Source organism: Rhinolophus hipposideros (assembly GCF_964194185.1).
Source record: "Rhinolophus hipposideros genome assembly, chromosome: 15".
Taxonomy (NCBI): domain Eukaryota; kingdom Metazoa; phylum Chordata; class Mammalia; order Chiroptera; family Rhinolophidae; genus Rhinolophus; species Rhinolophus hipposideros.
Window position 1 is genome coordinate 20378835 of NC_138061.1, and position 27518 is coordinate 20406352.

General features: G+C 40.6%; 1 protein-coding gene across 2 annotated transcripts in view; it reads right to left on the reverse strand.

Annotated features, from left to right (window-relative positions):
* Positions 1–27518, reverse strand: part of SORCS3 (sortilin related VPS10 domain containing receptor 3) — a 541876-nt gene that overhangs the window by 93594 nt on the left and 420764 nt on the right. Inside the window, exons 8-9 of one of the 2 annotated variants that reach the window (XM_081075409.1) lie at positions 15757–15846; positions 7535–7714 (exon numbers count right to left, since the gene is read on the reverse strand). In XM_081075409.1, coding sequence (XP_080931535.1) covers positions 7535–7714; positions 15757–15846 — 270 coding nt within the window. The remainder of the gene's footprint in view (positions 1–7534; positions 7715–15756; positions 15847–27518) is intronic. The other variant, XM_081075410.1, reaches the window with a different exon arrangement.

The following is a 27518-nucleotide window of genomic DNA, read 5'->3' on the forward strand; positions in this document are numbered from 1 at the left end:
AATTTGACAAGTGGCCAACAGTGCAATTGATTAAATTCCCAACTTGAACAGAGGGTGGGTAAGGAGAGAAGCCAAGATAGGGGGAGGAGTAGTGATGTCAGTTATACCCTTCCCCAGACGTACCCTCCTCCCTGCCCTAGCTGCTTAAAGTTAGTGCCACCTCCGGAAGGCTGGGCTCTTATAGGCTCATTCAGGGGCTATGAGACCCTCAGATCACCTGTCTTTAAAACCAACTGCAAAGATGTTTTTTCTTAATCCTGATTGCCAATTATTTCTTAGAGAGACTGGAATGTGTGTTTCTTTGGAACCTTCTGCCTTTGGTATTTTCTTTAGCTACAGAGATGGATCACCAAATAATGATTCCAAGAACTCTCTCCCCTAATCCCCTCCAACATGTAACTAGAGCCTTGCAATCCACTTCCCAGAAAATATAGAGTCAGACTTAGACTCCTGAGTCTGCGCCTGTGGAGCTCATGTCACCCCACCCGCTGCCTCCTAGCATGATGCATTACAGTCTGAATTACTAGCCATTCAGCTGCCTCTTGTGTTTTGGATGAGCATGCTTGGCAGAGGGAATGGTCTCTACCATATTTTCCCATGGAGAGCTCCACCCCTCAGATGGGCATTTTCTGTGTGTCCTACATATTCAGAGAACAAAATCAGGAGAATGGAGACTGAAAAGACACAGGAAGAGGAGACTTCTAGGGAACCCATCTGTAGCTCTGCAGGCCTTCTCCTGCAGTCGCACATAAAGCCACAGCGACCTCACTCATGTCTGAAAGAACCAGAACACTCCCCGCCCCTTCTATCTGGATTGGTCAAAGTCCTTATATTATTACTGAATTGCTTCTTGGCTCCATAACTTGTACAAATGGACAACAGGTTTGGAGGTCACTTTACTTTTGTGTAACTTAGGCCAACAACTTTCAGTCTCTTTCACTGCAACCCAAATATGAAATACAATTATGTTGCAGCTAGTAGACTCATACCCATATATGCATGTCCGTGTACACATATAGGTACATATAGATCATAAAACACAACTTACCCTCACTACATGCAAGGTAAAGGAATTGAATGAGACACACATTTTAACTCTTCTCCATCCAAGGAGGTACTCAGCATCTGCCTTAAACATGCTTCCTCCCCCTGTTGTTTGAAATCAGAAGCCTGGCTGTTGCTGTTGGGCCCAGCAGTCCAAGGAGAAGAGCACCAGCTGGTGATGGTCCCAGTAGGAGAGGGTAGTACAAAGTTTCAGGCCTGCATGGCCCACTTTCCCTCTGGGAATCAATTTGAATTGCAAAGGAAAAGTGATAAGTGGTCCCTTGGAAGAACACTGAGTCCAGGTGGCATGGTCATCTGTCGTTCACCTTCCTGGGCCCTCAGGACAAGAAAGCCAGGGATCTGCTGAGAAAAGCAATTACCATCGTCTGCTCTGGGCTGTCCCTAGAGTTGGACCTGTAGTGAGGGACTGGTTAAGGTCAGTTTGGAAAAAATGTCCCTGTGGAGTCTATAAGCAGCTGTCCATCTGGCCAAAGAAAGGTCACCTAAGTTCATGATAGAACAGGGTGGAAGGCAACACTGGGGACAAAAAAAGCAAGGAAACATCGATAAGATGGGCAAAGAGATCAGAACACCGAGCATGGCTCAGAGAGCTGCATTTTATCCATCCAAGTATAGTGGGGTCAACATAATTAGCAATGAGGAATTTCAAATTAAACCCACAATTAAGTAATACTAGGCTCCTATCAGAGTGGCTAAACACACACACACACACACACACACACACACACACACTTCTGATAATACCAAGTGTTGGTGAAGATGTGAAGCAACTGGAACATCTCATACATCTCTGGTGGGAACGCAAAATGATATTGCCACTTTCAAAATAGTTTGATAACTTTTTCTAATCATATACTTACATTCAATCTAGCAATCTTACTCCTAGGTATTTACCTATGAGAAATAAAAACTTACGTTCATGTGAATATTTATAGGAATTCTGTTCAAAATCACACACAACTGAAAACAACTTAAATGCCCTTCAGCTTCTGGATGAATAAACAATGGTACATCCATCAAAAGGAATGCTCCTCAGCAATCAAAGGAACATCTATGGATACTCAACAACTTGGGTGACTCTCAAATACATCATTCTAAATGAAAGAAGCCAAACTCAAAAGAATAACTACTGTATAATTCATTCATATGACACTCTAGAAAAGGCAAAACTGGAGAGAGAATGAGAGAAAGCAGACCAGTGTTTGCCAGTGACTTTGGGTGGGAGGAGAGTTGACTTCAAAAAGGCTGTAAGATAGAATATTTTGGGGTAATAGGACTGTTCTATATCTCAACTGTGGTAGTAGTTTCTCAACTGTATGCCTCTATCATAACTCATAGAACTGTACACCACAAATGGTGGATTTTACTGTATATAAACTATACTTCAATAAAAAAATTAATATGAAACAAATATAGTGGGAAGTGCCTAGGCTTTTTACTCAAACAGACATGGGTTCATTCAAGCATAGTGTCATTATTTCCTAGCTGTATGAGCTAAGCCATGTTACTAAATTGTCTGCATCTCTGTACTCTCCTAGGCATAATGGGGAATGGCACCTACCTCAAAGAGATATTGTGATACATTTTTTAAAAAGTATATAAGTCGTTTAGGGTTGTGCAGTCTAATACCACAGCCACTAGCCATATATGGCTACTGAGCACTTGAAATGTGGCCACTGGGACTGATTTTTAATTTCATTTAATTATAACCAATTTAAACACAGATACCCAATTCAGTTATTGGCAATCTTTTAAGTATATTTTGTAATAACTTGGGTATAATAACTTGGGAATCTGCTTTATCTACTGTAAATTTTATGAAATGTAAATACTGATCATGTATTTCTGGTGAAAATTCAGCATGTAAATTGAGATGTATGGAAAGTGTAAAATACACCCAGGATTTTGTAGACTTAGTATGGAAAAAATATAAACTATTGCATTAGCAGTTTTTCATATCAAACATATACGGAAATGATATTATAGATATTTTGGTTAAATCCAATATATCATTACAATTAATTTCACCTGTTTCATTTTATATTTTTAATGTGTGTAGTAGAAAATTTTAAAATGCATGTGTAGCTCACATTATACATTTATTCAATAACGCCAGTGTAAGGCATTGCCTCGTATGCTGCTGTTGTTATTATAAGAAGTTACAAGTTGGATGCTTAATATCCAGGAAAGTATTGAAAAAAATACATCAGACTGGCAGCTCAGAACATGTTTCCATAATAAAACTGAGGGTGTTGGAAAGAATATTTGTTTCTTGATTTATCAGTGGAAAGCAACTAAGAAGAAATAAAGTTTATAGTTAGAGGTGTGAAAAAATCACCATAGAGCTCTATATGAAAAGAGTATCATAAGAATAATGGTGAGCACACATAACGGACTACATTCACAGTCAACACTAGACTTGTTTTGATAGAATGGGCTCTGAAACCTCAAAGACGAGATGCATTATTATTTGGCCTTCAAGAATTATTTCCTCTCTGATTACATAATTATGTCCATGACAATATTGTACTTTGAGGCATGGATTAAAGAGAGAACCAGCAGGAAACTTTACACAGCAGTAGATGGTTCTAACAGGCTAGGAAATGAACACTGACTTTGCCTTTTTAGGTTTTAGGGAGTTTAGTGGGTTTGCTCCCCATTGGTCTCCAAAGTCTCTCAGTGCCAAGACCTGCAAGGTGAATTCTCAAATAAGTTCTCACTTTCTTTGTCCCCTTTCCATTGTCAAGAAAAGTCTTGTGAGGTCCATGTGGAAGATGGAGTGATACACCAGTAGCTTCAAGTGGCCTGAGCTTCAGCCTGAGCCACCTCACATCTGCGTTACCTACAGGCATCGCTGACATTTCAGACAAGGGAATACAAGAGTACTGCCCTGTTTTATTATAAAGTTCCACATAAATTTGGCATAGGAGACTACATCATGCATGGAACTATAACTCACTACATATGTAGATGTAGGGTAAAAACAGAGAAATACTAGCACATCGATTAAATGCCGAGCTCTTAAGTTCTTTACCAGTATCTTTGCAATGTTCATTTATACTATTCCCCAAGGCCACTCAACACTCTATAAAACATGGACTTCTACGCATCATACTCTGGTTCTCTTCTCATGCTGGGACTCCACCAAGCAATGTCTTCCTCCCAAGCTCCAGGATTCATCCTTTAAGCCAACTGACCTACAAGTCTCCCCAAATTCCTCAAGTTAGAATTAACCTTCTACTTTAGTGATGCCACAAAATGGGGAATACCTTCAATAAAAGTTAGACCGTGATCACTAAATCCTAATAGAGTCACTTATATCTTTCCAACAGATTGTGAGTTTCATGCACCAGCCTCTTTTCATAAAAAAGAAATACACTCCATGAAAGTGTGTTAACTTAGCTGAATTGAATGTGAAAGCTTACTGGTTTTCCCAGATGCATTACTCAAGGGCATTCAGAGTCCAAAAGAATTATAGTCTCTTTGCTAACCTTCCATATGGTACACAACCTCAGTTCCTACAAGAATCTCCAGTGAAGAGGTGAAAGTCTAATGACCTCTAGAGACCAATTAAATTGAGCTTTGTCTCCAAATCACAGAATGTATCTCCAGGTACAAAACAGCATCGCCCTCTGAAAACCTTCAACACGTTCATGGTCTAGATAGTGTCAGGATCCAATTTATTCTCTTGGTATTAAATGCTTTCTAGAATCTGAACTCCAACTATGTATGCAGCCCTCATTCCTATACCTGACAAGTATCTATTCCATGCAGTTAGACTGGCTAACTCACCGTCTTACAAATCTATACCATCCAATTCCTGGCTCATGCCATTCTTGATATGTGGAATGGCTTCCACTGCTTCACTTCTTTGTCCCCAGAGAAAAAGGATTGATAATGATTGGTAATCTTGAGAAAAATAACTGGGCATGTACAACTCATTCCCCACATCTGCTATTATATTTTTGGGATCTGCCTCCAAAGACCCAATCTTCTGTACCCAAATGTCATGATGCTATAGAAACTTCCACAGGAGATCTTTTGATTTCTGCCTGTTACTGGATGGATGGGTACAATTCTGGAGTGCAGTATTAGCAAGCCCACTTCCTCTTACATAACTTTTAAAGTGATACAGCTGGTGCATGATCTCCATTTGTCTCACCCTTTGTCTCTGTATCAATTGGTTCCAATCTTGGGCAAGTAAACAAAGGAGTTTGTTTATTGACCCCTCAAAGCCCAACAAACTAGGATGCAAGTTCCCTAAGGGCAAGAGCCATCATCTCTCCTGTCTTCCTTATGGGTGAGAATACAAAGTAGGGGCACAATCAACCCTGATAAAACTGAATGGAGAACCATCTCCACAGCGCTGGTTTTAGAGAAGTTGCCTTGTCTGGCACACCTTGCTTCTCTATAGATGCAATGACACCATGCATTTCCCCCCTAGCGAGATCAAAAATGCAAGACTGACTTCAGCAAAAAGAAAAAAAAATGACATGGGTCTGGGCACATCCTTCATTTTGATTCATGCTCCACTTCAGATCAGAGTGTCTCACTGTTCTAAATGACCGAGGAGTTTCCCTTAGGAAAGAAACAGCACAGTGACAAACTCACCCACCATTATCAATAGGGCCAAAGACAGATATTTCTCAACTTAAAGGTCCTTGGCAGAAATGTCTACCCTCTCCTCTTGGTTCTGGCCACAGGAACATGGATAATCCTCCTATCTCCATAGCCTCAGTTGTGCAAACAGGAAATTGGTTGGAGTGGCCTCAGTCCTGGGGAAATTCACCCAAACCTTCCCATGAGATGTGACTTATTTCCCAATAACAAAGGTATATTTCTGCTTCCTGGTATGATTAGAGACATGGAAATGGAAGTTTCTCAGATCCATTTATACACCTTAGTCATCTTTACCAGTTTTCCTAACTCTAGGAAGATATCGGGGCCATTCTCCAAAGAGATTTTGTTGTTAAAAGAATTATTTCAGCATTTGTCAACTATCTCCTTAGGAAATCAGAATATTTCTACTGATTTTGTTTTATAACCAATAACATTCACTTCTCTCTTTTTAAAAACATACTTCCATTCATTCCACACCCTATGGAATCCTCTTTTCACCTAATACAATAACTGGAATCTTATGTATTTCCACCATGATCAGTAACAGAGCAGTCAACTTAGGTATCAATATAGGGACTCTGGAACTTTCACAGGCATGGCTCAGAAGAGACAACTGTAAAGCAGATACCCATACACTGATCCCTCTACCGAAAGCCATTCTCATTCCTCAAAGAGAAAAACTCACCAGGGAGCAGCTCACCCAAGCCATCCGAGACTACCACCTACAACACACAACTTTTCCTTCCATGAGTGAATGACCTCAACCAGCACAGCCTGTGTGGGTCCGACCGCCAGCCACTAGTGAATATTGGATAATGAGACACATTTTCTTTGCTCAAATCAATCCATCAAACTGAGTGGAGAGTCAAGTCCCTTTACTGCGGCCTGGGTGGTCAAGGTCATACACTGTCAGAGGTATAAAAAAGTATTACATCATTAGGGTCCCGGAAACAGTTCCTACACAGAGTCACTAGACAAAGTATTCTTTAACTGATGATCACATGTATATATAGAGAGAGGGTGCCACAAAAAATGTATACACATTTTAAGAAAGGAAAAAAACCGTATTAAAATTACGCGGATGGTAACCACTTTAGCACCTCTTATAATTGCAATGCCAAATGTCACTTGTATTCATCTTTTGTTATCAGTATATATTATTATAATTTTAATACAGTTTTTTCCTTTCTTAAAATGTGTATGCATTCTTTTGGTACCCTCTGTATATATGCAACCGCAATAAAGGTGACCAAATTTAAAAAAAAAACTAAATATAAGTCAAGGCCAGTTCTTCATGCACAGATTTGCTGACATTTTGGTGGCGTTTTAGGGAAACCCTCACTTCCATCACTGATGTTTGATTTTCTTTTCCTATAAAAGTTATTTATAAACATGATTTTCCAAATAATTTCAGACATATAAATAACACTACTTCCTCCACCCCGAGTCCATAAGAAGGAGCATAGAATTGAATACTGTATTTAAGAGATCACCTGGGCCAAACACCTTCATTTCTGGCTTGTAATTATGCTCATATACACAAGAACTTGACTTTAGCTACCATTTGTTGAAGGCTTATTGAGTCAACCATCACATTAGCTGTTTTACAAACAAACATTAACTCTCATTCTCACTATAATCTCATTAGATAACTATTTTACCCTCATTTTACAGGTGAAGGAATTGAGGCACAGAGAAAGTAAGTCCCTTTCCCAAAGTCACACGATTGCAGAGTAGGGAAGCTGAGATCTGAACCCAGGACCATCTGACTCCAATGCTTGTGTTTATATTATTAAAACTCATGAAAAAGAGAGGCAGATCCAGGGGTGGGGTAATCTTAGCTACATACCTCATACAATTCAATAATGATGTTTCCCATTAGACCTCGGCTGCTCTTAATATTCTCCATGGCCAGGGTGAAGTAGATCCCACGTGTGTCTGAGATGTAGAGGTTGTAGGTGTCATTCTGGTTCCATTCTTGGACCGCTGCAAACACTTGGTTCTCATCGGTACTGATGATGTGCATGTCCTGTAAGAAGATGGAAGGCCTATAAAGGCAGCAGATCTCCATATCTCCCTGCCCATTGGGACCCAGAGTAATTACCATGACTTATGAAATGGTTGAGAAAAAGCTTGATTTATAGGCAATGTTAAACAATTTTGTGTCAGACCAAGGCTATAAATTATGAGTTTCATGATTTCTGCTCCTTGCTAAGTGACAGCAAGATGGGTGTAAGGGGCTTTGGTGGGCATCATTTTCCATGGCTTTGAGGGATTCATCCACTTTCATTTTTTATTTTTATATCAGAAAGTTAGTGTTGGTGCTAACAGAGACATACAGCCTTGCAAGAAGAAGCTCACACGTGCCAAGAAAGCAGGGCCTAGCTCTTCTTTAGATCTTCATTTATATTTTCAAACTTTTATTGTAACGATTTTCACACTTTTCTTTGGCCTCAACGGTGTCATGAAGACTGCAAAATGGGTGGCATGGAGGCATCGCCAGGGGTTAGGGCGCTAGCCTTCCAACCCTGTTTCAACCAGAGCAGAACCACTTGAATCTGTTTTATATTGGAGTTTTGTGTAATATTTAAGGAGTAAAAGGTGAGGGAGGGGTTCTTCTACTAATAAAATAATATTTCAAAATCACTGAGATGGAGGAAAAGATACTCAACTTGGAATTTAGCTTGCTGGGTCATAAAAGTGCTTCTATAAACAGGCTGTATGATGTGGAATGTGTCAGTCTCCTCGAGCTTCAATTTTCTTACTAAAATAGTGAAGAGGCTGGGCTACAAGTAAAAAAAGCTAACATTTGGGCACTGCTCTAATTTATCTAAATGTGTTATTTCAATTAAAAATCCAAATAATTCTATAATGGAGGTAGTGTGATTAAACCCATTTCATTGAGGAGTAAACTAAGGCAGTTGAGCTTTACCAACCTGTTTCTGATTACATAGCTGGTAAGTGGCAGAATCACATTTTGAACCTTAGTGGTATGACTCTAGCCTAACTATTAGTTTCTAACCACTTAAATATATAGCCACTAGATTAGAAGATGCAGACCAATGACCCATGAAATAAATACGAATCAAACGTGTTTGGTTTGACCACAGCCTCTATGCAACACCTGAAAATGTGGTCTTTTAGGTGGAGTCAGCACTCTTTGGAGTCTCAGTCCTATATATCCAAATGTTCTTATCTGTCACTTACATGTTGCTGTTAACTTCCTGGTCCCTGATATCACTTTAGTCCGTATTCCTGGAGTGCATCACTTATAAAGTCAAATCTAATAGTTCAGAATTCAAAACAGTTTATAAACGCCAGTTTGCATGTGTAGCTAGACACTGTACAAAGATTATCATCACAAACTCAGGTCTTTACTTAAGGACCTTACAAGCACAGGAAGTAATGTGAACAAGCAAGGATACGTTTGGAAAAAAATGGGACTAGTTAAAAAATGCAGAACTATACAGGTGTAGGTGCCAAAGAGTAATAGCATCCCGAGAAAGCAGGAGAGGCACCCTTGTCAGGGTGGTGGGAAGCACGGGTAATAGGAGCACAGGCAATTGGAGTGGGCAGTAAGTAGATAATCAGACTAAATCTAGCCTTTACCTTATTTGACCAACCTTTCCCAGAAATGGTTTCAACAATAAAAGGAGGCAGCAATGTCTATAATGTCAGGACCATGGAGAGATCCTCCAAGATGCTTTCAAAAGCAGTAAGCCCATTTGATTGGGACAACCGGGAGGCCGGGAAAGTGACAAAGCAAGTTCTGGGTTTTGTTTTTGTTTTTTTTTTGTTTTTTTGTTTGTTTGTTTTTTAGTTTCAGGTGTATAAAATAATGTGTAAATGTCTAACTATTACATTGTTTGTTCGCAAGTTCTGGATCTTTGCAGTGGGAGTCTGTCATATGTCAGCCTCTGGCCTTGAACTCTCTAGGTCACCTTGACTAACCTTGACTAAGACCTCACTTATACACCTTGTACAATTACAGGTTCTTGCTGAGCTGCTCAAAAATAGAAATAAGGCTTACTCTTAAAAACCATGTGATGATATCTTGTGCTGGTATGGAATTAAAGCCTAAGAACCCAGTAGGAGGGGAAACAGCAGCTGCAGGAAACACAGATTAAATTCACTTACTCTTAAAAATGTAATAAAAATGCCTGGCTTTTCCCAGATGTTTGGGTCATAAAAATGAATGAGCTAAGTTATTTTGGACTAAACTAATGTAAAAGAAGTGGGAAAGAAAAAACAACTTAAAACATTAGGGTATGGTCAGCCAGTTTTGCTGTGAGTGCATCTTAGTTTAGACCTGCGCTGGGATTATGTTATCTGGTGAACAGACACTGCAGGCTCTGGGGTGAAAGACTACTTTCTAGTATCTAGGATTCTAGGATGTCTGCTTGAGAAATTCTTAATCTGCCAAAGTCACTCAGCTAGTAAATGATATTACTAAGATTTAAACCCAAGACTAACCTAATCAGGAAACTAAGCTCTGTATCTGTGGGGGTATAACTTCAATGTGCATCAAAATGACCTGGAGATCTTAAGAGCATGCAGACTTATGTGTCCTATTGCCTGAGGTTCTGACTCAGTATGTAGGGTGTGGAACCTTAGAGTCGACCATCTGAAGAAGCCCTCCAGATGATTTGGGTGCAAGCCATCTGGGAAATCACTCTTTGAAAAGTTCTGAACTCTGTGTCCTCTCACCTAATAGGTCTTATGGTTGAATAAGGATCAACGAACAATGGGCAGAATATTGTCTTCAATAATAAAGAAAATTATTATTAGTTAAAATTGGTCCAATAGGGATCTGAAGGATATTAAAGCTTATTTCTTGAATTCTGCTACCTTAACCTAATTCCAAAGTGTGTGTCACCAACTTACTAAAATAACTATAAGTGACAGTCCCCCTGTACACTCCCAATAGAGTAATTTGGGAGAATCAGAGTCGCTCTTTGAAAACCTAAACCTGTGACTTCCTGGGTGAACAGTGGTGAAAATACTTCCCTGTTACCGAAACACTTTCTTGTGATCTGGGTCTAAGGTGACTTCATTTAAAAACACATTGTTAGGCACACACACTGTGCCAAACACCACAATAGAAATACAGAGAGGGACAAAATGTAGAACGTAACCCCAGAAGATGCCCCCCCCCCCAGTGGTGGAGATATCATATGCTCTGTGGCTGTCCATGAACTTGAAGGGCTACAACAGGACTGAAAATGGTGATAGGAGTAGAAAGGTGAGAGGAGAGATAGGTGAGAGGAAGGGTGTCATATTCAAGGCAATGTGTGGACCTTGGAGTAGCTTGAAAGCAGTTTTCCTCTGAGGACAGTGAGGACAGAGAGTAGCCACATAAGAAGGGGTGCTATATGGCACACCGAAGTTTTACCCAGAGGGAAGTACAAAGCTATCACAGATTGTAAGCAGGAGAGAGAAAGGATTAGAGTTGATCAACGCAGAGATTGGGTTGGAGAAGATTAGCTTGATTGCATGATTATATTCATTGTGGAAGCAGTATAAAGACGAAAGTGGGGCAGGGAGGAAGGCTTCAAAGGTCATTGCAACATCTAAGTAGTAACAAATGAGGGCCTGAACTAAGGAGTAGGTTTTCTATAAGAACCCTATGAAATGGATCGGTGAGACATTAAGGTGGCAGAATCAATAGGGAGTAAGGCAGAAGGACATAGCTTTAATAGTTCAGGTATATGACTTCCAAAATCCTCTGCTTTTCTTACAGTGCTCATTAAAAATTGTAACGAAACATTCACTTGTATAATTACTTATTTGATATCCGTCTCTCTTATTAGATTGTGAACTCCCAAAGGGCAGATGCTATGCCTCTCTTATTTATCATTTTATTCCCACTATTTATCAGAGCATTTAGCACATGGTAGATATCCAACAAAAGTTTATCAAATGACTAAACGGAGTAAGTAAACATGGTAGAAGGAAGGGATGTGAGGGGTATAGAGACTCTGAGCTCAGTTGTGGACCTGTTAAATGGGATCGTTAAGGGGATGTATTTCGAATAGGTATTAGAGATACTTTCCAGAGTTTAATGAAAAGATACAGGCTGGGGTGACCAATATGAAGAAAAGGGATGAGGTAACTCAGGAACCATGCAGAATGCAAGAATTTAGGAAATCATCATTTAAAGAGTGGCCAGGGGAAGAGGATCCAGAAAACGAAATCAGAACAAAATACTACCACAAAGGGCAAGTATCAAGTATGGATATTTTTCCCCTCCCCAACAGTGTCAAAAGCTACAGAGAGGTATAAAAAGACAAACAGCTAGAGATGTCTGTTGGATTTGGCATGTAGGTAGTCACTGGTACTGACTAGAACAATGTTAGTGGAATAGTAAGAGGGTAGATGTGGGAAAGCAGAGGGCAACCAGCAGAGCGCTGAAGAGTGAATAACAAGTGAGAAAAGAGGTTAGAATTACAGATAACTCTTTAAGAAGTGTGTGTGTGACACAACAAAGAAGGATAAATGAGCATTTGGGGAAATGTAAAAATTAAGAAAAATTTTCCTAAGGAAATTAAGGAAAGGTTACTACCAGTGTCATGATCATAATAATGAATTTTCTAAACCTTATTTCCCTTTCTCTTTGCTAATTCAAAATCGGATTAACCACATTCTACTGTCAAATGAAAACAAACCCAGACTTAGGTAAGAAGAGACTGTGTTTGAAAAGACTGTTGCAACACTCTGACCATAACGTCAGCACGTACCTCACAGTGAAGGCAGAAAAGAATTACTTTTATAGAGAGAAGTCAAACAAGGCTACAAAGAATTGAGTGTGAGGAGTGGGGTGAGTAGGTGACATAATGAAGCAATTAGATAGGAAATTGTTCTCCTCAGAGTCAGGTGATTCCCAGAGGGGCTCTTAAGAGAAGTTGTTCTGAGTTCCAACAATTGTGTAAGCTCCCAGTGCTCACATATGCTCAAGAGTGCCTCAAAGTTTAGGGTCTTGAGGGAAGGAGAACAGCTGAACCTAAGTTGATAAAGTCAAATTAGCAAGCATTTTATCCAGATTGGTCAGTAGGGACAGACAGTTCAGCTAATTGTTTATGAGACAAAGAATGGAAATCTGGTCTGGTCAGAGGTAAACACAGGGGATCTTATGGAGGCAATGGGAAAGGGGAATTCTTTGTAGTAAGCCATGTCCAGGAACACAAAAAGGTGGGGGGATTGCTTAAATATTGCTGTTTTCCAGAAGTACAGGACTCAGGTCGAGTTCAAAATCATCATGACCAAGTTGAATCCCATATAGAAACAAACAAACAAAAAAAAAAATTTCTCTTGGAGAAAGACTATTAGCATAACAAGTCAAGAATAAATCCAGAGACAAAAGAGGGTGTATTAGCACCAGAGTGATAAAGTGAGGGCCTCAGACAACACTGAGTCCAAGAGCAGGCTAGGACATGACCCCCTGAGGAGCACTGCTCTCCACCCCGGAAGTTTCAGAGCACGTATTTCCCCCTGGGCCACAATTATTGCTCAGACTTATCTGTCCAGCACTTTACACTTTATCAACAATGAGCCATTCATTAAGTTCTCACAACTTTGTCAAATAGTTTGACAATGCCCATTTCACAGCTAAGAAGACCTGGGCTCATGGAGAATTAAGTGGTAGAGCTGGAATGAGAGCTCAGGGTTTCTGTTCATAAGCTCCATCACCTTTTCCGGAGGCCACCATGGCTCTCCTTCATCTGCTCCCCTTCCCCATACTGGTGGGTGCTTCTCATGCCTGTTGGACAGAGAGTGCCAACCCAATGCCTAGGGACTGGGTTTGGAGGACTCAGCACAAGGTTGCTGACCCTAATCATGCTGCTTATTATTAATGGCATTCATTTCATTCTCTGAGAAGCACTTCAAAGCCACCGAGTGAGGCAGGTGAGCAAATTCTGAACAGACAGCCTAGGAGTAGAGGTGTGAGGGCAATGATGACAGAGAGCTTCTCTGTGTTTTTATTTTTAAGCAAGATGCCCAGCAGCAGCCGCAGAACTACATGGAACAGCAATAACTTGCTTAAAAGCCATTTCCATTTTTAAACAATGAGAGGTACCCATCTCCCTCCACCTGCTCTATCCTCACCTCCTCAGCCTTGGCGAGGAAAATCTGGGCCAATGTCAGCTAATAAAGGGGATCGATAACCATCCAGCTATTTTCACAGCAGCCCTCATATTAATGAGACGCCGCTGTGGATGAAGTTCTATAAAAGGGGCCGCACGGATGGTACTCCACCACAATAAATGACTGTGGGGTTGCTGATCGTTAATGGAGTGTTCTGGGGTTGTGATCAATTCCAGGCTTCATTTGTCTTCACCTGCACCTGCGCTGCCCAGGGGACGCAAGCTATTTGTTTTCCTGAGAACATTAAAAAAAATACAGAAAATATGCACACATACACAGGAGAAACAGGCCCTCCATTTTTGGAAAGAAGGTTTGGAAAGTTCCCCAAACTTTTCCTGGGCCAATACACAGAAATCACCAGGTTACTGAGAGGTGTCATTCTCCTTTGGAAAGACCATGATTACGAACTTCCGTTTCCTCATCTTCTCCAGGCAGGGACGCCGCTTTCCTGCTTGGGTTTCGAATATCTGATGGGTACACCTTGCAACCACAATGCTATACGTCCTATAAAAGCACATCACAGACAGGCTAGAGAAAATGAGAAATTGATCCCCATGCCACTGAGGCTGTTTAATACAGTCTCTGCCCACCTCCTCAGCCTCTTCACCTCTCTGCAACCCAGTCTCTCGACATGCTTTTTAGTTATTTGAATGAACCATATTCTCTCTTAAAAGAAAGCCTATGTGTGTATTTTCTATTGGCTTCCCCATCACTTCTTTGCACGATTAACTCCTTAGTCTTCTTCATTTTTTTAAAATCAGTTTACACATCACTTTCTTTAGGAACGTGCTCTCCCTACCCATATTTGGTTAGCTCCAACTTTCATGCCACCATGGCCGTTGAGCTCCCATACCTATAACACCCACTATACCTGCATCATTTGTTCAGTGTCTCTCTTCTCTACCAGAATAGAAGCTCCATGAAGGCAGGGCCTGTTTGTCTTATTCACTACTCTACCCATAAAGCTTAGGTCAGTGCTTGGCACAAAGTAAAAACATAAATGGAAGAAATAATAGTTCCATGGATAAAAAAAAAAAAAAAGGAACAGATGAATGAATGGACTGATACATGCATACCTGAATAAACGAATGAATAAAAACAACCAAAGGGTAGAAAATTGCCCACCATCTTACCCAATCCTCCGTCATACCTCTGTACCCAGTTAGCCTTTGACAATATGTTTCCTAGCACCAGCTGACAGACCCAAGTCTTTGCAACATTACTTTTGGTATGTGTCCAACCTGAGACTCTGCTTCTGGGCAGCCTCATTACGTGATGTCTTGTCCAGTTCACACCGAGGCCCTAAGATTCATTTCCTCCCAAAAGCCATTGTTCACAGGGGATGGGGTCCTCAGAGTACGTTGAATGATTGTCCAATAGAGGAGTTAAAATGACATCATTTGATATTAAAATTATAGTAAACCATTCCTTTCTAATTACTCATAGTGGCAGAAGGGAGTGGAAGTACAGGCAGCGCATTTATAAATTAAAACAGCATTAAAATCTAGAGAGAAGCAAGAAAACCAGCAGACTCACCTGTGCAGCTTTATGCACCTATGTATATATAGCTTCTGTGCTCCCACCTCGGCCATTCTGAGCCTGTCCCTCCATGCGGCAGTAAGGCCCTTGCAAAAGGAACAGGTCCTCAGAAGACAGAAGACAGTGCTCCTTTCACTACCACTACTAGGGAATGACCCAAGGTTATGCTGGACATCTGAGTCATAGAAAATCAAAACTCCTGCCTGTGTAACCTGCTGAGAGAACACAGAACCCAGGTCCAGCGACATTAGCAAAGGCCAAACCCTGCAGTGGTAAGTCCGGCTGAATGCCAGCTGTCTCCCAGGCAGGGATCAAACCTTCCACAGACCAACAAGGCAGCCTCTCCCTGCCACTTTTTCTGGCAGGCCCCAGAACGCAGGCGACGCATACCTTTGGCAGCGAGTATTTGGGCAGCTTTATCTGAGCGAAGGGCTCTCTTCGATAGGACACATAATAGCTGGCTCTTCCACCAGTTGTTACCTGGATCATGGGGAAACACAAAGAGGTCAGATGGAGCCATGGCTCATGGCATGAGTTGGAAGGGGATTACCCTCTCCATCAATAGCCACAGTAGGTTTGTGACAACCTTTGAGAGAATATTTCTTGCTGGCTTTGAGCCTCCAATCCCAAGGCACCCTGAGTTTCTCCCATGTCATCAAGCTTAGAGAATAAATGGGTGATGACACAGTCTACCCCCATGGCTGGCACTTTCAGTGAGAGCAGGGACTCTGTATTTGGTAGCTGTTCTCGGCATACGATGTCAGATAATGAAGTTCGCAAATTCATCCTAGAAAAAGCACTACATACCTCATTGCTGAATATCACTATGGTCACCTTCAAAGTGCTCCCACTATGCACTGACGCCTGTGCCTAGTCCACCCTTCAAAGCAATTTTGGAACTCTTTTTATGGAATGGCCATCAGAGCTGTAATCATATTATCCTTGATGTCCTAAATGTCATCAAAATATCTTCCTTTCAATATTTCCTTTATCTTTGGATAAAGAAAGAAGTCATTGGGGGCCAGATCAGGTGAGTAGGGAGGGTGTTCCAATACAGTTATTTGTTTACTGGCTAAAAACTCCCTCCAAGACAGTGCTGTGTGAGCTGGTGCATTGTCGTGATGTAAGAGCCATGAATTGTTGGCGAAAATTTCAGGTCGTCTAACTTTTACACGTAGCCTTTTCAGTACTTCCAAAGAGTAAACTTGGTTAACTGTTTGTCCAGTTGGTACAAATTCATAATGAATAATCCCTCTGATATCAAAAAAGTTTAGGAACATCGCTGCAACAAGTCCACAAAAATTGTCAGACCTCGTATGTACACATCTAACAAGTATTTTCAACTGAAAACAGAGAAGCTGTTATGTGGGCTGTACCCATGATTTATTTATTCTGTCTTCTTTTTTTTTCAACAGTTTTTAATCCATTGCAACTATGACATGATTGACAAAGAAATTTCTTTCTTGATTGGAATAATTACTATTGCTCAAAGTTCTCATTACTTTGAAATTAATTTCACTTCTGATATGAGCACAATTTTTCTCTTCATATTTATAAATTAATTCATTGAGCAGATATTTATTGACTCTTTCCATGAGGAAATTACTTAAAGGCATCAGAAGTCAGAGACAGAACCCTGGATTTGAAAGCCAGAAATCCTGGGTTTGAGCCCCAGTTCAGCCATCTCATGACTGGGGGTGGAGGAGCCAAGGTCTGTGACCTCACTTGGGAACAAATGGATTCTTCACAGAACCTGGAAACCACTCTACGAAACGAACGATCCTCTGGCCTGGGCCTAGCGACAAGTCCTGGCGACACGGCCTAGCTCTGCAGATGGCTGCTCTCGGCCCAATCAGCCTAACCCAGGGGAAATTAATATTCACAAGAGCAGATAACACAGCCTGTTCAGAGAAAATAGCAGGATGACAATTGCAACCAGGCTGTTGTGCTGAGGAGGCAATTATTGGAAGCACAGGCTCCGTTCTCACCAAGGCCCAGCACTCATTGGAGATCAGCCAGTCCTCCCACTTTCACCCAAACCTGGCGTCCATCCACAGCGGCCGTTGAGAGTAGGCGAGGTGGAACATCTCTATTGAAATCCACCTATCACTACTCACTCTGAGAGATGGTATCTCCCATGGCTCCCCCTGGCTCTGCACAGATTGGAAGCACACAAAGCAGGCACCATAAGCTGCCAGGTAGAGCAGATGTTAGAGGCAGCGTGAAAGCAGAACCTTGGGAAAAAAAATGGTGCAAAGACGTAGGCTGTGAACCTAGAGGAGAAACTGGTTTTCTCCCTGATGTTCACTGCTATTCTTACATCTCTATTTCTAATTAAAATCATTTTTGTCTTGTATTCCAGGACCTTTTTCTGTTTGTTTTTTGATAAGACATCTGTTCTGAATCTATATTGTTCCTCATTGGCTTCGAGGTGGGGTGTTGACAAATGAAGATCAATGAGTTGCTGAGAAGTCTTTTTTTATTTTTTTTTCCATTTTAAAACAAATCTCAATGGAATCAGATTAAAATACAATCCTTGGCTCTAAATACACACTCACCATTAGTTTTCGCAGAATCTTATTTATTTATTTATTTGCTTAATTTGTTTTTATTTTTAATTATAAAACCAACACATGTAAAAATAATTGCCAACCCAAAACCTAGAACAGTAGTTTTTAGACTTTAGCATGCATCAGAATCCCCGAGAAAGCTTGTTAAAACGCAGTCAGCTGAGTATCTGCTGACTGAGATACCCACAGAGTGTCTGATTCAGTCCATCTGGGGGAGGCCCTAAGAATTGTCTTTTCTAATAAGCTTCCAGCTGCTGCTGACGTTGCTGGTCTGGGGACCCCACTTGGAGCAGCCCAGAACTAGCACTTTAAAGACAATTGACAGACACCTCTGTGCCTCTGTGCCCTTCACTTTTCCTGACCCCAGCCTCCCTCCAGGTGTAGCTACTTTCCTGAAACTCTGTTTACAGTGAAGATAATTTTGTTTTAATTGAGGTGAAATTCATATTACACAAAATTAAAACTTTTCAAGTATATAATTCAGTGGCATTTTGCATATTCACAATGTTGTGCAACTATCACCTCTTACAGAGTTCTACAAAATTTTCATCACCCTCAAAGGAGAATGTGTACCCAGCAATAAAGTTTTTAAACCTCAAAATATTTCCTTCGGTTGTCTATATGACTAAAAATCCGTTCCCTACAGGACACGCTGACCCTCACCAAACTTACTCTTAGTGAATTAGACAGACCTCAGAGAAGACAAGTCCCATCTCTGAATGCCAGCCAGAGCTCGGCAATTAAAAGAAGACACACTCACATCCACAGGGACCCAGTCACATCCACAGGGAACAACATGACAGCATCATTAGGCCTCTTATCAGCACCACAGAGCAAGACTGGACCCTTTAGGATTGCCAAATCACTGAGGGCTACAGGAAAACAGAGTGTTCCCCTTGATAGGGTGATGAACCGCACCTCTTGGGAACACAGCCCAGTCATGTTTGCTTCAGCCCTGCACAAGCACAGACTCTCACTTTCACAAGCTCTTACAACCTGGAAGAGCTTGTGGTTGAATAAATCATGAAGATCGAAGTTACGCTTTGGATCCAACATGGAATAACCCAAAATATTCAGGGGCTGCATGAAGCCCGAGAGCCCAGAGGTTCTCCCAGGACCTCATATTACAGTATCTCCCAGCAGTAACAAGGTGGTTCCCGCAGCTGTGCCCTTGTCCTGGCCATGCCCCTCTCTGTACCATCAAAATCCAACTGATGCTTGAAACCTCAGTGTAAGACCCAGAGTTCACGGAAGGGTTTTGCATGGCACAAATTCATTATAATTTCTCCTTCCTCTAAACTCCTGAACTTTGTTATTTCCATTTCTTCAGCACTCTCAACATTTACTCTTGTGGTATACATATTCCTAAAATTATCTCTCCATGTCTTAGTATAAGGTTGCAATTTCCTGATTTGTAGGCAGAGCTGGTCTTGTGGCAAGAGATTAGTGGCTACACGATAATGATAAAACTGTCATTGATTGAGTTCATCTACCATGTTCCAGAACTACATGTAGCCCTTATATAAATTAACTACTTCTATCCTCATGACAACCCGACAGAGGCTATAAGATACTGAGTGACTGGCCCAAGGCAAATTTGAACATAGTAAAGTTTGGCTCTAAAGTTTCCCCATGTCCTGTGACTTAGATGAGTCCTCTAGTCATCCTACTCATCCCACTGTAACAACAGTACACTTCCTTGATTCCAAAATCTTTAAAAAAAGTTTTTAAATATCTGTAATTTGCATGTGTTTATATGTTTGTATTACTTTGTATTCCCAGAAAATCTGTCAGGGCATTTATGCTGCATTTTAATAAGATGTCTTCTTAAAAAAGAGATGAGGTAATAAAACAGTAATAATAATAATAACTACCATGCAGTAAAATCTATTACATGGAAGATAAGCAGTTTATAAACTGTACCTCATATACACATATTATGCATTATGTATATGCATAATGCCAAAAAATGTATACACATTGTAAGAAAGGAAAATTGTATTAAAATTGCAATACCCAGTATATACTGATAACAGAAGATGAATACAAGTCATGTTTGACTTCTGCAATTACAAGAGCTGCTCAAAGTGGTTACCATCAGCATCCAGACACTTCTGATTACAGTGAACTATTGTTTGAGCAATGCTGACCAAAGTGTCCACCTGTATACATTTTTTTGGCATCCCCAGTATATATTATCCCTACTTGATAGGTCAAGAAATTGAGGCTGAGAGTGACAATGACAGCCTTTCATTGTCACAGCCACTATATGGCCCCAGCGTATGCTGGGCCCTTAACGAGGCATGAGCACATCCCCAAACTGTCAGGGCAGTGGGTCAATACTTATTGACTAACTGAATAACGAAATGTGATTAATCTGCTTAACCAGAGACTGCATTTAATTTCCTCCAGTGTTCAGTGACTAAATCCTGGAGGTAGAGAAGAACTCTCTATTCCTACCCAGCCCCTGGATGACCACAGGATCTTATTTCCAAACAGAAGCTCTAGCACTCCCCCTTGGAAGCAGGATCATCACGAGATTGGGATGGTACCAGGTTAATGCATTTGCAGCCTCTCTGCTATTTGCATGACTCTCTGGCAACCACACAAAAAGAAATAAAGTTTAGTGACTATTAATCTATTTTGATGAACTTTTCTCTTCTTTACAAGCAAATTTGCTGGCATTGTAAATCCCAGAGATTATTACCACTTTCCCTTTCAGTGACACCTTTTATTTTATATTTGATGAATGTCATCCAATTATTTGCTCTGGGCCCATCCGTCATACTAAACACAGAATTAGCTGGGTCTTTTCCTCACTAATGACTGGCTCGTTAATCTGATTTTCTGGATTTCCATTTTACAGGTTTAATTGGGCTGCTGGCCAGTGAAAATGATTCCTTTGGACAAGTGCAGTGGCCATTAAACACATGTGTCTCATCTGACTTGTTCCCACTCTTGCCGTAACAAAGTCTAACCTGGCATATCCTTTATTTTTTTCATTTCTCCTTGCTTGTGGATAATGGCTTACCCTGGAGGAGAGAGAGAAATCTACCCTCCAAAAAAATGGAACCAGAAGCCTTTGGAGTCGTATTGAGCCTGTTTCTTTCATAGACAGAAGAAAACTTGAAATGTCTCTAAAATTCATAAATAGGCAAAAATAATCTGAGAAGAAAAGCAGAAACTAACATTTTCAAATATGAATTATATGATGTATGCTTTACATTCATGACATTATTTAATATCCACAATAATAATGATTACTATTCACATTATTGTTAATAACAGCATTAGAACCTTACAAGATAAAAATATTAATAACATAACATTTTTTGAGTATTTATTATATGTCACGCACTGTTCCTGTGTACATCCAGCCTTCAAAATCTTTGAAGACGCACCACAAATAAATAGTGGAGCTGGAATTTGAACCCAGGTTTATCTGACTACAAAGCTTATGCTGGTCCCTCAGGCTATGTGAGGTTTTCAAGCCTCTCTGTGGAGGGAAATGGATCACATGCCACTCAACTTCCAATTTCCCAAATAAGATGCCCACCAGAAAGGCAGATATTTCCATGTGAGGGTTCATATCAATTTCTCAGCCCCGAGAAATCAATGGTCTATTGTTGCAGAGGAGTGAATGGTGCTGCTATTGGAATCTGCGAATAAGAGGGACCATAATGGAAATAAATTTGGCTTATACAAGAGCTGTTGCCTTCATAGAAAATGACATTTAGAAGCTTTTCCAGCTAGAGGAACTTGCTGGGTCCACTCTAATGTGAATAATCTGTCTAAGCCAAGAGAAATGACCACCTTTACAGACACACGTTAGTTACTTCTCACACAGCCTCTGCACCATTTCCTCCTCATTTTAAAGAAACAAAAGGGAACAGCCAAGTTGTAATGATGCACAATTAACTTTTCCAATTTCTTTGCTCATTAATTCTATTCAGATTATTTAAAATAAATCTTTACGTTGTTAGGCCTTTCTCCTCCTCTCTTCCTATATAATTCCTTCAAAGATCACATTTCTTTTTCAAGAATAAAGAAACAGGCTTCTGATTCCTGAGCCACAAGAGTCAATAAATAGCCATAGGTCTTATAGGGATATTGGCCATAAGTGTCAGGATGGCGCGGGAACTTCTTCATGGCAGGCTAGGTTGCCACTGCCCTCTAGACCTCATTTTCCAAAAGTGCTTTCTAGGGTACCACCCTGTGTGTCTGAATCAAAAGTGTGATACAGCACTGGGAACAATGAGACATCCTATCAGCAAGCCATCTCCTCTGCTAAACTGCTTGATGTTGAATTTGAGTATTTGTCAAACTTGTGCTTGCTCATTTTATGTCCTGGAGACTCTGTGAAATTAATGCAATATGCAGTGTTATCTGCTTGTTTCTTGAAAGAGTGGGTCTAATATCTAACACAGCACTTGCACTGAGGCTGAACCTCCTCTGAAACAGATTTGCACATAAAATTTGTTATTAGAGCCCTAACATAACAACCAAAAACAGCTTCACCAAGAATACTGTGTTTCCCCGAAAATAAGATCTAGCCAGACCATCAGCTCTAATGCATCTTTTGGAGCAAAAATTAATATAAGACTCGGTCTTATTTTACTATAATAAAGACTATGTTACTATATAAAACAGGGTCTTATATAATATAAATAATGTAATATAATATAACGTAATGTACTGTAATATAATATAATATAATATAATATAATATAATATAATATAATATAATATAATATAATATAATACCAGGTCTTACATTAATATTTTCTCCAAAAGACACGTTAGAGCTGATGGTCTGGCTAGGTCTTATGTTCAGGGAAACAGGGCAGATTTGGGATATGAGAGTTAACACTGAAGCCAATATTGCTCTCTTTCTTTATGGCGTGTGTGTGTGTGTGTGTGTGTGTGTGTGTGTGTGTGTGTGTGTGGTGTTGGAGGGACGAGGTTGTACTAAAGTTGCCAACACAGTCATTGGCCAAAAAATACTGACGTCTCAAATGTCACCTTCACCAGCACTGCCAAGAAACTTCTTGAAGCCTTTACTATCTATTAGGAATGTAGGGAAGGCAGAGAAAAAATGATGACTTAGAATAGCATGAGACAAAGACTATGTATCTAAACCACAACATCACTAGAAGAAGAATCTGTACGCCTGACTCATTGAGTCTGATTATTTCAGATACAATAAAGGACTTGGACTTGATAAGTTTCCAATTACATATTTTCAAAGAGTCTGATTTTTGCCTCTGATTTGTAAGCATTACAGACCCTTTGATTGGGGATCCCAGCCTTGTGTTTGAATCCTGCTTTTGCCACTTGCTGGTTTCGTGACCTTGAACAGGTAATTTCACCTTCCTTATTTCTTCTTCTGGAAAATAGAGATCCTAATACTACCTAGTGACATGTTAACATGAGGATTAAACACAATACAGCATGTGAAGGGTTTTAGTCTTGAACCTGGCACATACGAAGTACTCACTGCATATTATCTGTCCTTGCTGAACCAAAGGCACAAATGCCTGCATCAGTCTAACATCTGGGAGGCCTTATGGTGACATGGTGAGAGCTGATTTATGCAAACTGGAGGTTTCAGGAAGTGTTGGAGTAGCTACGTGGACCACCTGGTCAGAACTGACCAGGGATAGAGGACTGATACCCTTCTTGTTGTCTGTAGCAAGTATGACTTCATGGAGAAGACCACCTATGGGGACCACTAAGCCAATGTGTTTTTGCCAGCGATTTAACCATCAATGGCTGCAAGACTTATCTTCATGATCTGGCTTTTATGATTTAGAGGAAGGGGAAATGTTCTTGGGATGCTTGCCTAACCTTTCAAAATGGAAGTTCTTTGTTTTTCCTCTCCTCTTTTTTTTGGGGGGACAGTGGGGGTGGAAGTGGGGGGATGATAAAAAGGCAAGGATGAGTACAGAAATAAAAAAGAACAGATCTGGATTTCAATTGTTATCCTGGAGTACAAAACTTGGGAGCATCTGGTTATTCCCAGTTAATATAATAATAGATAAAAAGCTAAAACCTCGACAGTCTGCTTTGAGTGTTCTAAATTCAGGATGTCCGAGTTTCACACACACACACAAAGACAATACTCATGGAAATCCTAAAGAGAAAATTTAAAACTTACTATCAAAACAGTTTCTCCCTTCCACTGTTAAAATTGGCCCTCTTCCTTGTGGACTGTGAGTTTTAGGTTTGTAAAAGATGGAACTGAGAAGAAGCTATAGAAGATATTATAAGAAGTCTAGCTTATAAAGTCTCCCTACACTTATGTAAGCTTTTCTCTTTGACTCAAAATATCACATAGCCTATTTCCTTTACGCAGGTGGAGATTATGAGGACAATTAATTGACTGAAATCTTCCCAAGCTATATATTAGCCTCTGTCTTTTCTGTAGTATCTCAGAATTTCAGAAAATCACAACGAAGTGGAGGGTACGGAGAGGAGGGAAAAGTCCAGCATCTGTAACATCTGCGATTTGAGTTTGGCTCATTCATTTATCAGACATGCTATTTTAGCATGGCAGTGAATCTCTTGGAGTTTCAGTGTTATTTTCCTATAAAAATGAAATGAATAATAATTACCATGCACTTACAGAGAAGTAAAAGAGATGATATAATAAAATGCTTTCATTTAACTAGAACGTGTTCCACAAATATGATTAGGATGTTATAACTGACCTATGGTATGTATCCAGGAACCTAAATATTTTAGAATTATTTTAATGGACAAATTGCAATAGACTGAATTTTGCCTCTGCTACCCCAAATTCATACATTGAAGCCTAACCCCCAATGGGATGGTATTTGGAGGTGGGGCTTTTGGGATTATATCATGAAGGTGGAACCCTCATGAATGGGAGTAGTGTCCTTATGAAAGATGACCCAGAAAGCTCCCTTGCTCCTCTCTCACGTGAGAACATGGCAACAAGACAGTTGTCTATGGACCAGGAAGTGGGCCCTTATCAGATACCAAATCTATCAGTGCCTTAATCTTGAACTTATAAGCCTTCAGAACTATGAATTTCTGTTTTTATAAGCCACCCGTTTATGGTCTTCTTTTATAGCAGCCATCAAACAGAAATCAAGCTGCCGATCCAGATTTGCCCACTCTATTGATTGCGTGGGGCACTGAAATTTGCCAGAGAGGCTATAGCTCTCCACAGACTGAAAGGCTAGAGGCAATAAAGAATTTGGCAAAAGAAGAAGGGGACGGATGGGCAAAGGTATCGAACAGAAGTGCTTAAGCCGTATGGGATGAATGACAGGTGCATATAGCTGCTGAGAGGCTAATTCAGTTTATTGATACGTTCGAGATATTTTAAATATCTTAAAAGACGAAAGTAAAGAAAATCACTAATTTTCTAGAGTAGCAAGGATGCTAGTTTGGGACATGGGATTTCCAGATGGCCTTGGAGATATGGGCGTGCTAAAAGATATAACAGCAAAACTTCACCAACATGGGATTTGCATGCCTCGTGAGTGAATTTTGGGACAGCAGTGGATGGATTTAAAGCGTCTGTCAAGCTGTTTCTCAGAAAACACTGCCACCTCTCCAACAGAGCCATGAATATTTGTGAAATGCCAACTGCTACTTCTCAGAGCTTCCCTGTTGCACTATTGTCACGCCTTTCCTGTCCTCCACCTGCAGAAGCAGCATATTAGAGAGCCAAGCTCTGTGCTCACCAACTTCTATGCACTGTCTGCTCTCCTGCACAATGACCATGTAGAGGAGATGCTATCAGTAAAGCACCCTGATTTACTGATAAGTTAATTGACACACATAAGGTCACTCATCTTCAAAGCGGCAGAGCCAATTTTGAACTTGGGTCTTTAAATCCTGACAATATCCACTACACTCTGCAACCATGAATGAGCCTAAAGTATCTACTGCAGAGTCTTTTCAAAGAATGGCCAGTTTAGGACCAGTTACCTGGAGGGATTCATCAGACTCAGAACACTAGAAGGTTCCAGCATCAATTAATTTCCCAGTGGCTTCTGTCAAAAACTACCTCCTTAATGAAGATTCTCCCCAACCCCAGTTTCCCATTTGGAATTCATTTTGTCTTTCTCTGATTTCCACAGCTTTTTGTTTGTAGCCCTCTTGTTACAGTTACCCACTGCTTTCTTGAATTATTGGAAAGTGGGTACCGCTTAGGTCTCTCGTACTATCTTCGATAGTAGATAATGTTTCTTGTCTCTATTTAACCCTCTCTTAATATCTGGCACGCATGTCATAACAACTAATATTAGTCGACTACTGTATGGTATTAATTTTCATTACTGAACTGAAACTCACTTGGTAAGGGCACAACCCTGCAAGTAAGGTATAATTACATCCCCATTTTAGAATTAAGGGGCGAAGGCCCAGACAGGCCACTTTAGGTCATCTTTTTTACTAAAAGGTGAAGTTCAAAGCCAACCTCAGGATTTCCGAGTTGAAATGCTAAGCTCTTTCCACGTTGCTAGGCTGCTTCAGTCTGTGTTCACTAAATCAAGATCAGAAAAACACAAAGTGGAGATAATTGCATGGATTTTTACAAGTGGGTCATGATTTTACATCAACTACTCCTTTGAGTGGTTGGCAACAACGCAACATGGAAAACCAAGGATGATAAGAGAGTGTGCTTTTCTGTGGGAAACGGGGAGCCAGATTACAAGATGTTCTTTCCCACCCATTGCTGAATTCATATATTAATTAAAGGGCTGGCCAAATTCACATCATTCCTGGAACACTAATCATGTTTAGACATCCCATTATGAATATGGTCCCAGTTCTATTCTGTGTTACATTTACCAATCTATCGGCAAGGACCTATTCCGGTCTTTGTGCCCAGGCTGTGTCCAGGCTGTGACCTCACAGAGTTCACCATTCCTATGTAAAAACAAGCCTAACATAGAAGAAGTACATGTGCCAACATAAGATCAGTGATAATGTTATGGTGTCCTGAGCAGGGTAAAAGATAGGTGCTATAAAACAGAGAAATTCCCTCCCCAGAACCACAATACTTTACTTATCTTATTTTCATGCTCCTTCCAGAATTACAATAAAATCAGTGCTGGGCACTTGGAGTCCACATTCATCCAATCTCCACTTTCCATATGCTACGACTAAGATATGGAGGTGGCAGAGTGACACCGCTAGCACAGGGCTGAGCTGGACTCTACACTCATGTTGTCGAACTCCAGATATGGAGACGTAACCCTTCTCCTAAGCCCCCTCCAGAGTGTGACATACATAAGCGCATGCACGTGGGTGTGAACGCACACCCTGTAATGTGTAGTATACAAACCAGTGTTATTTATATTCCCACGGACTTAGGAAAAGATTAGGTCCTCAATATTAAAGGATATTCTGTTTGCTAAAGGTGATGATGGCTTTGAGGTGGGAAGAGCAGCGAAACCAGGGCTTGGCTGAACTGTTCTAAATAACAAAGGGAGAGTTGGCCAGAAAAGGTGGGGATGATGTGAAGCTGGATCTGGAAAGAAGGGAAAGATCACCAGCAAAGCTCCAGTGGTCACAGGAAGAGATGTTCAAGAGAGTGGATCATGG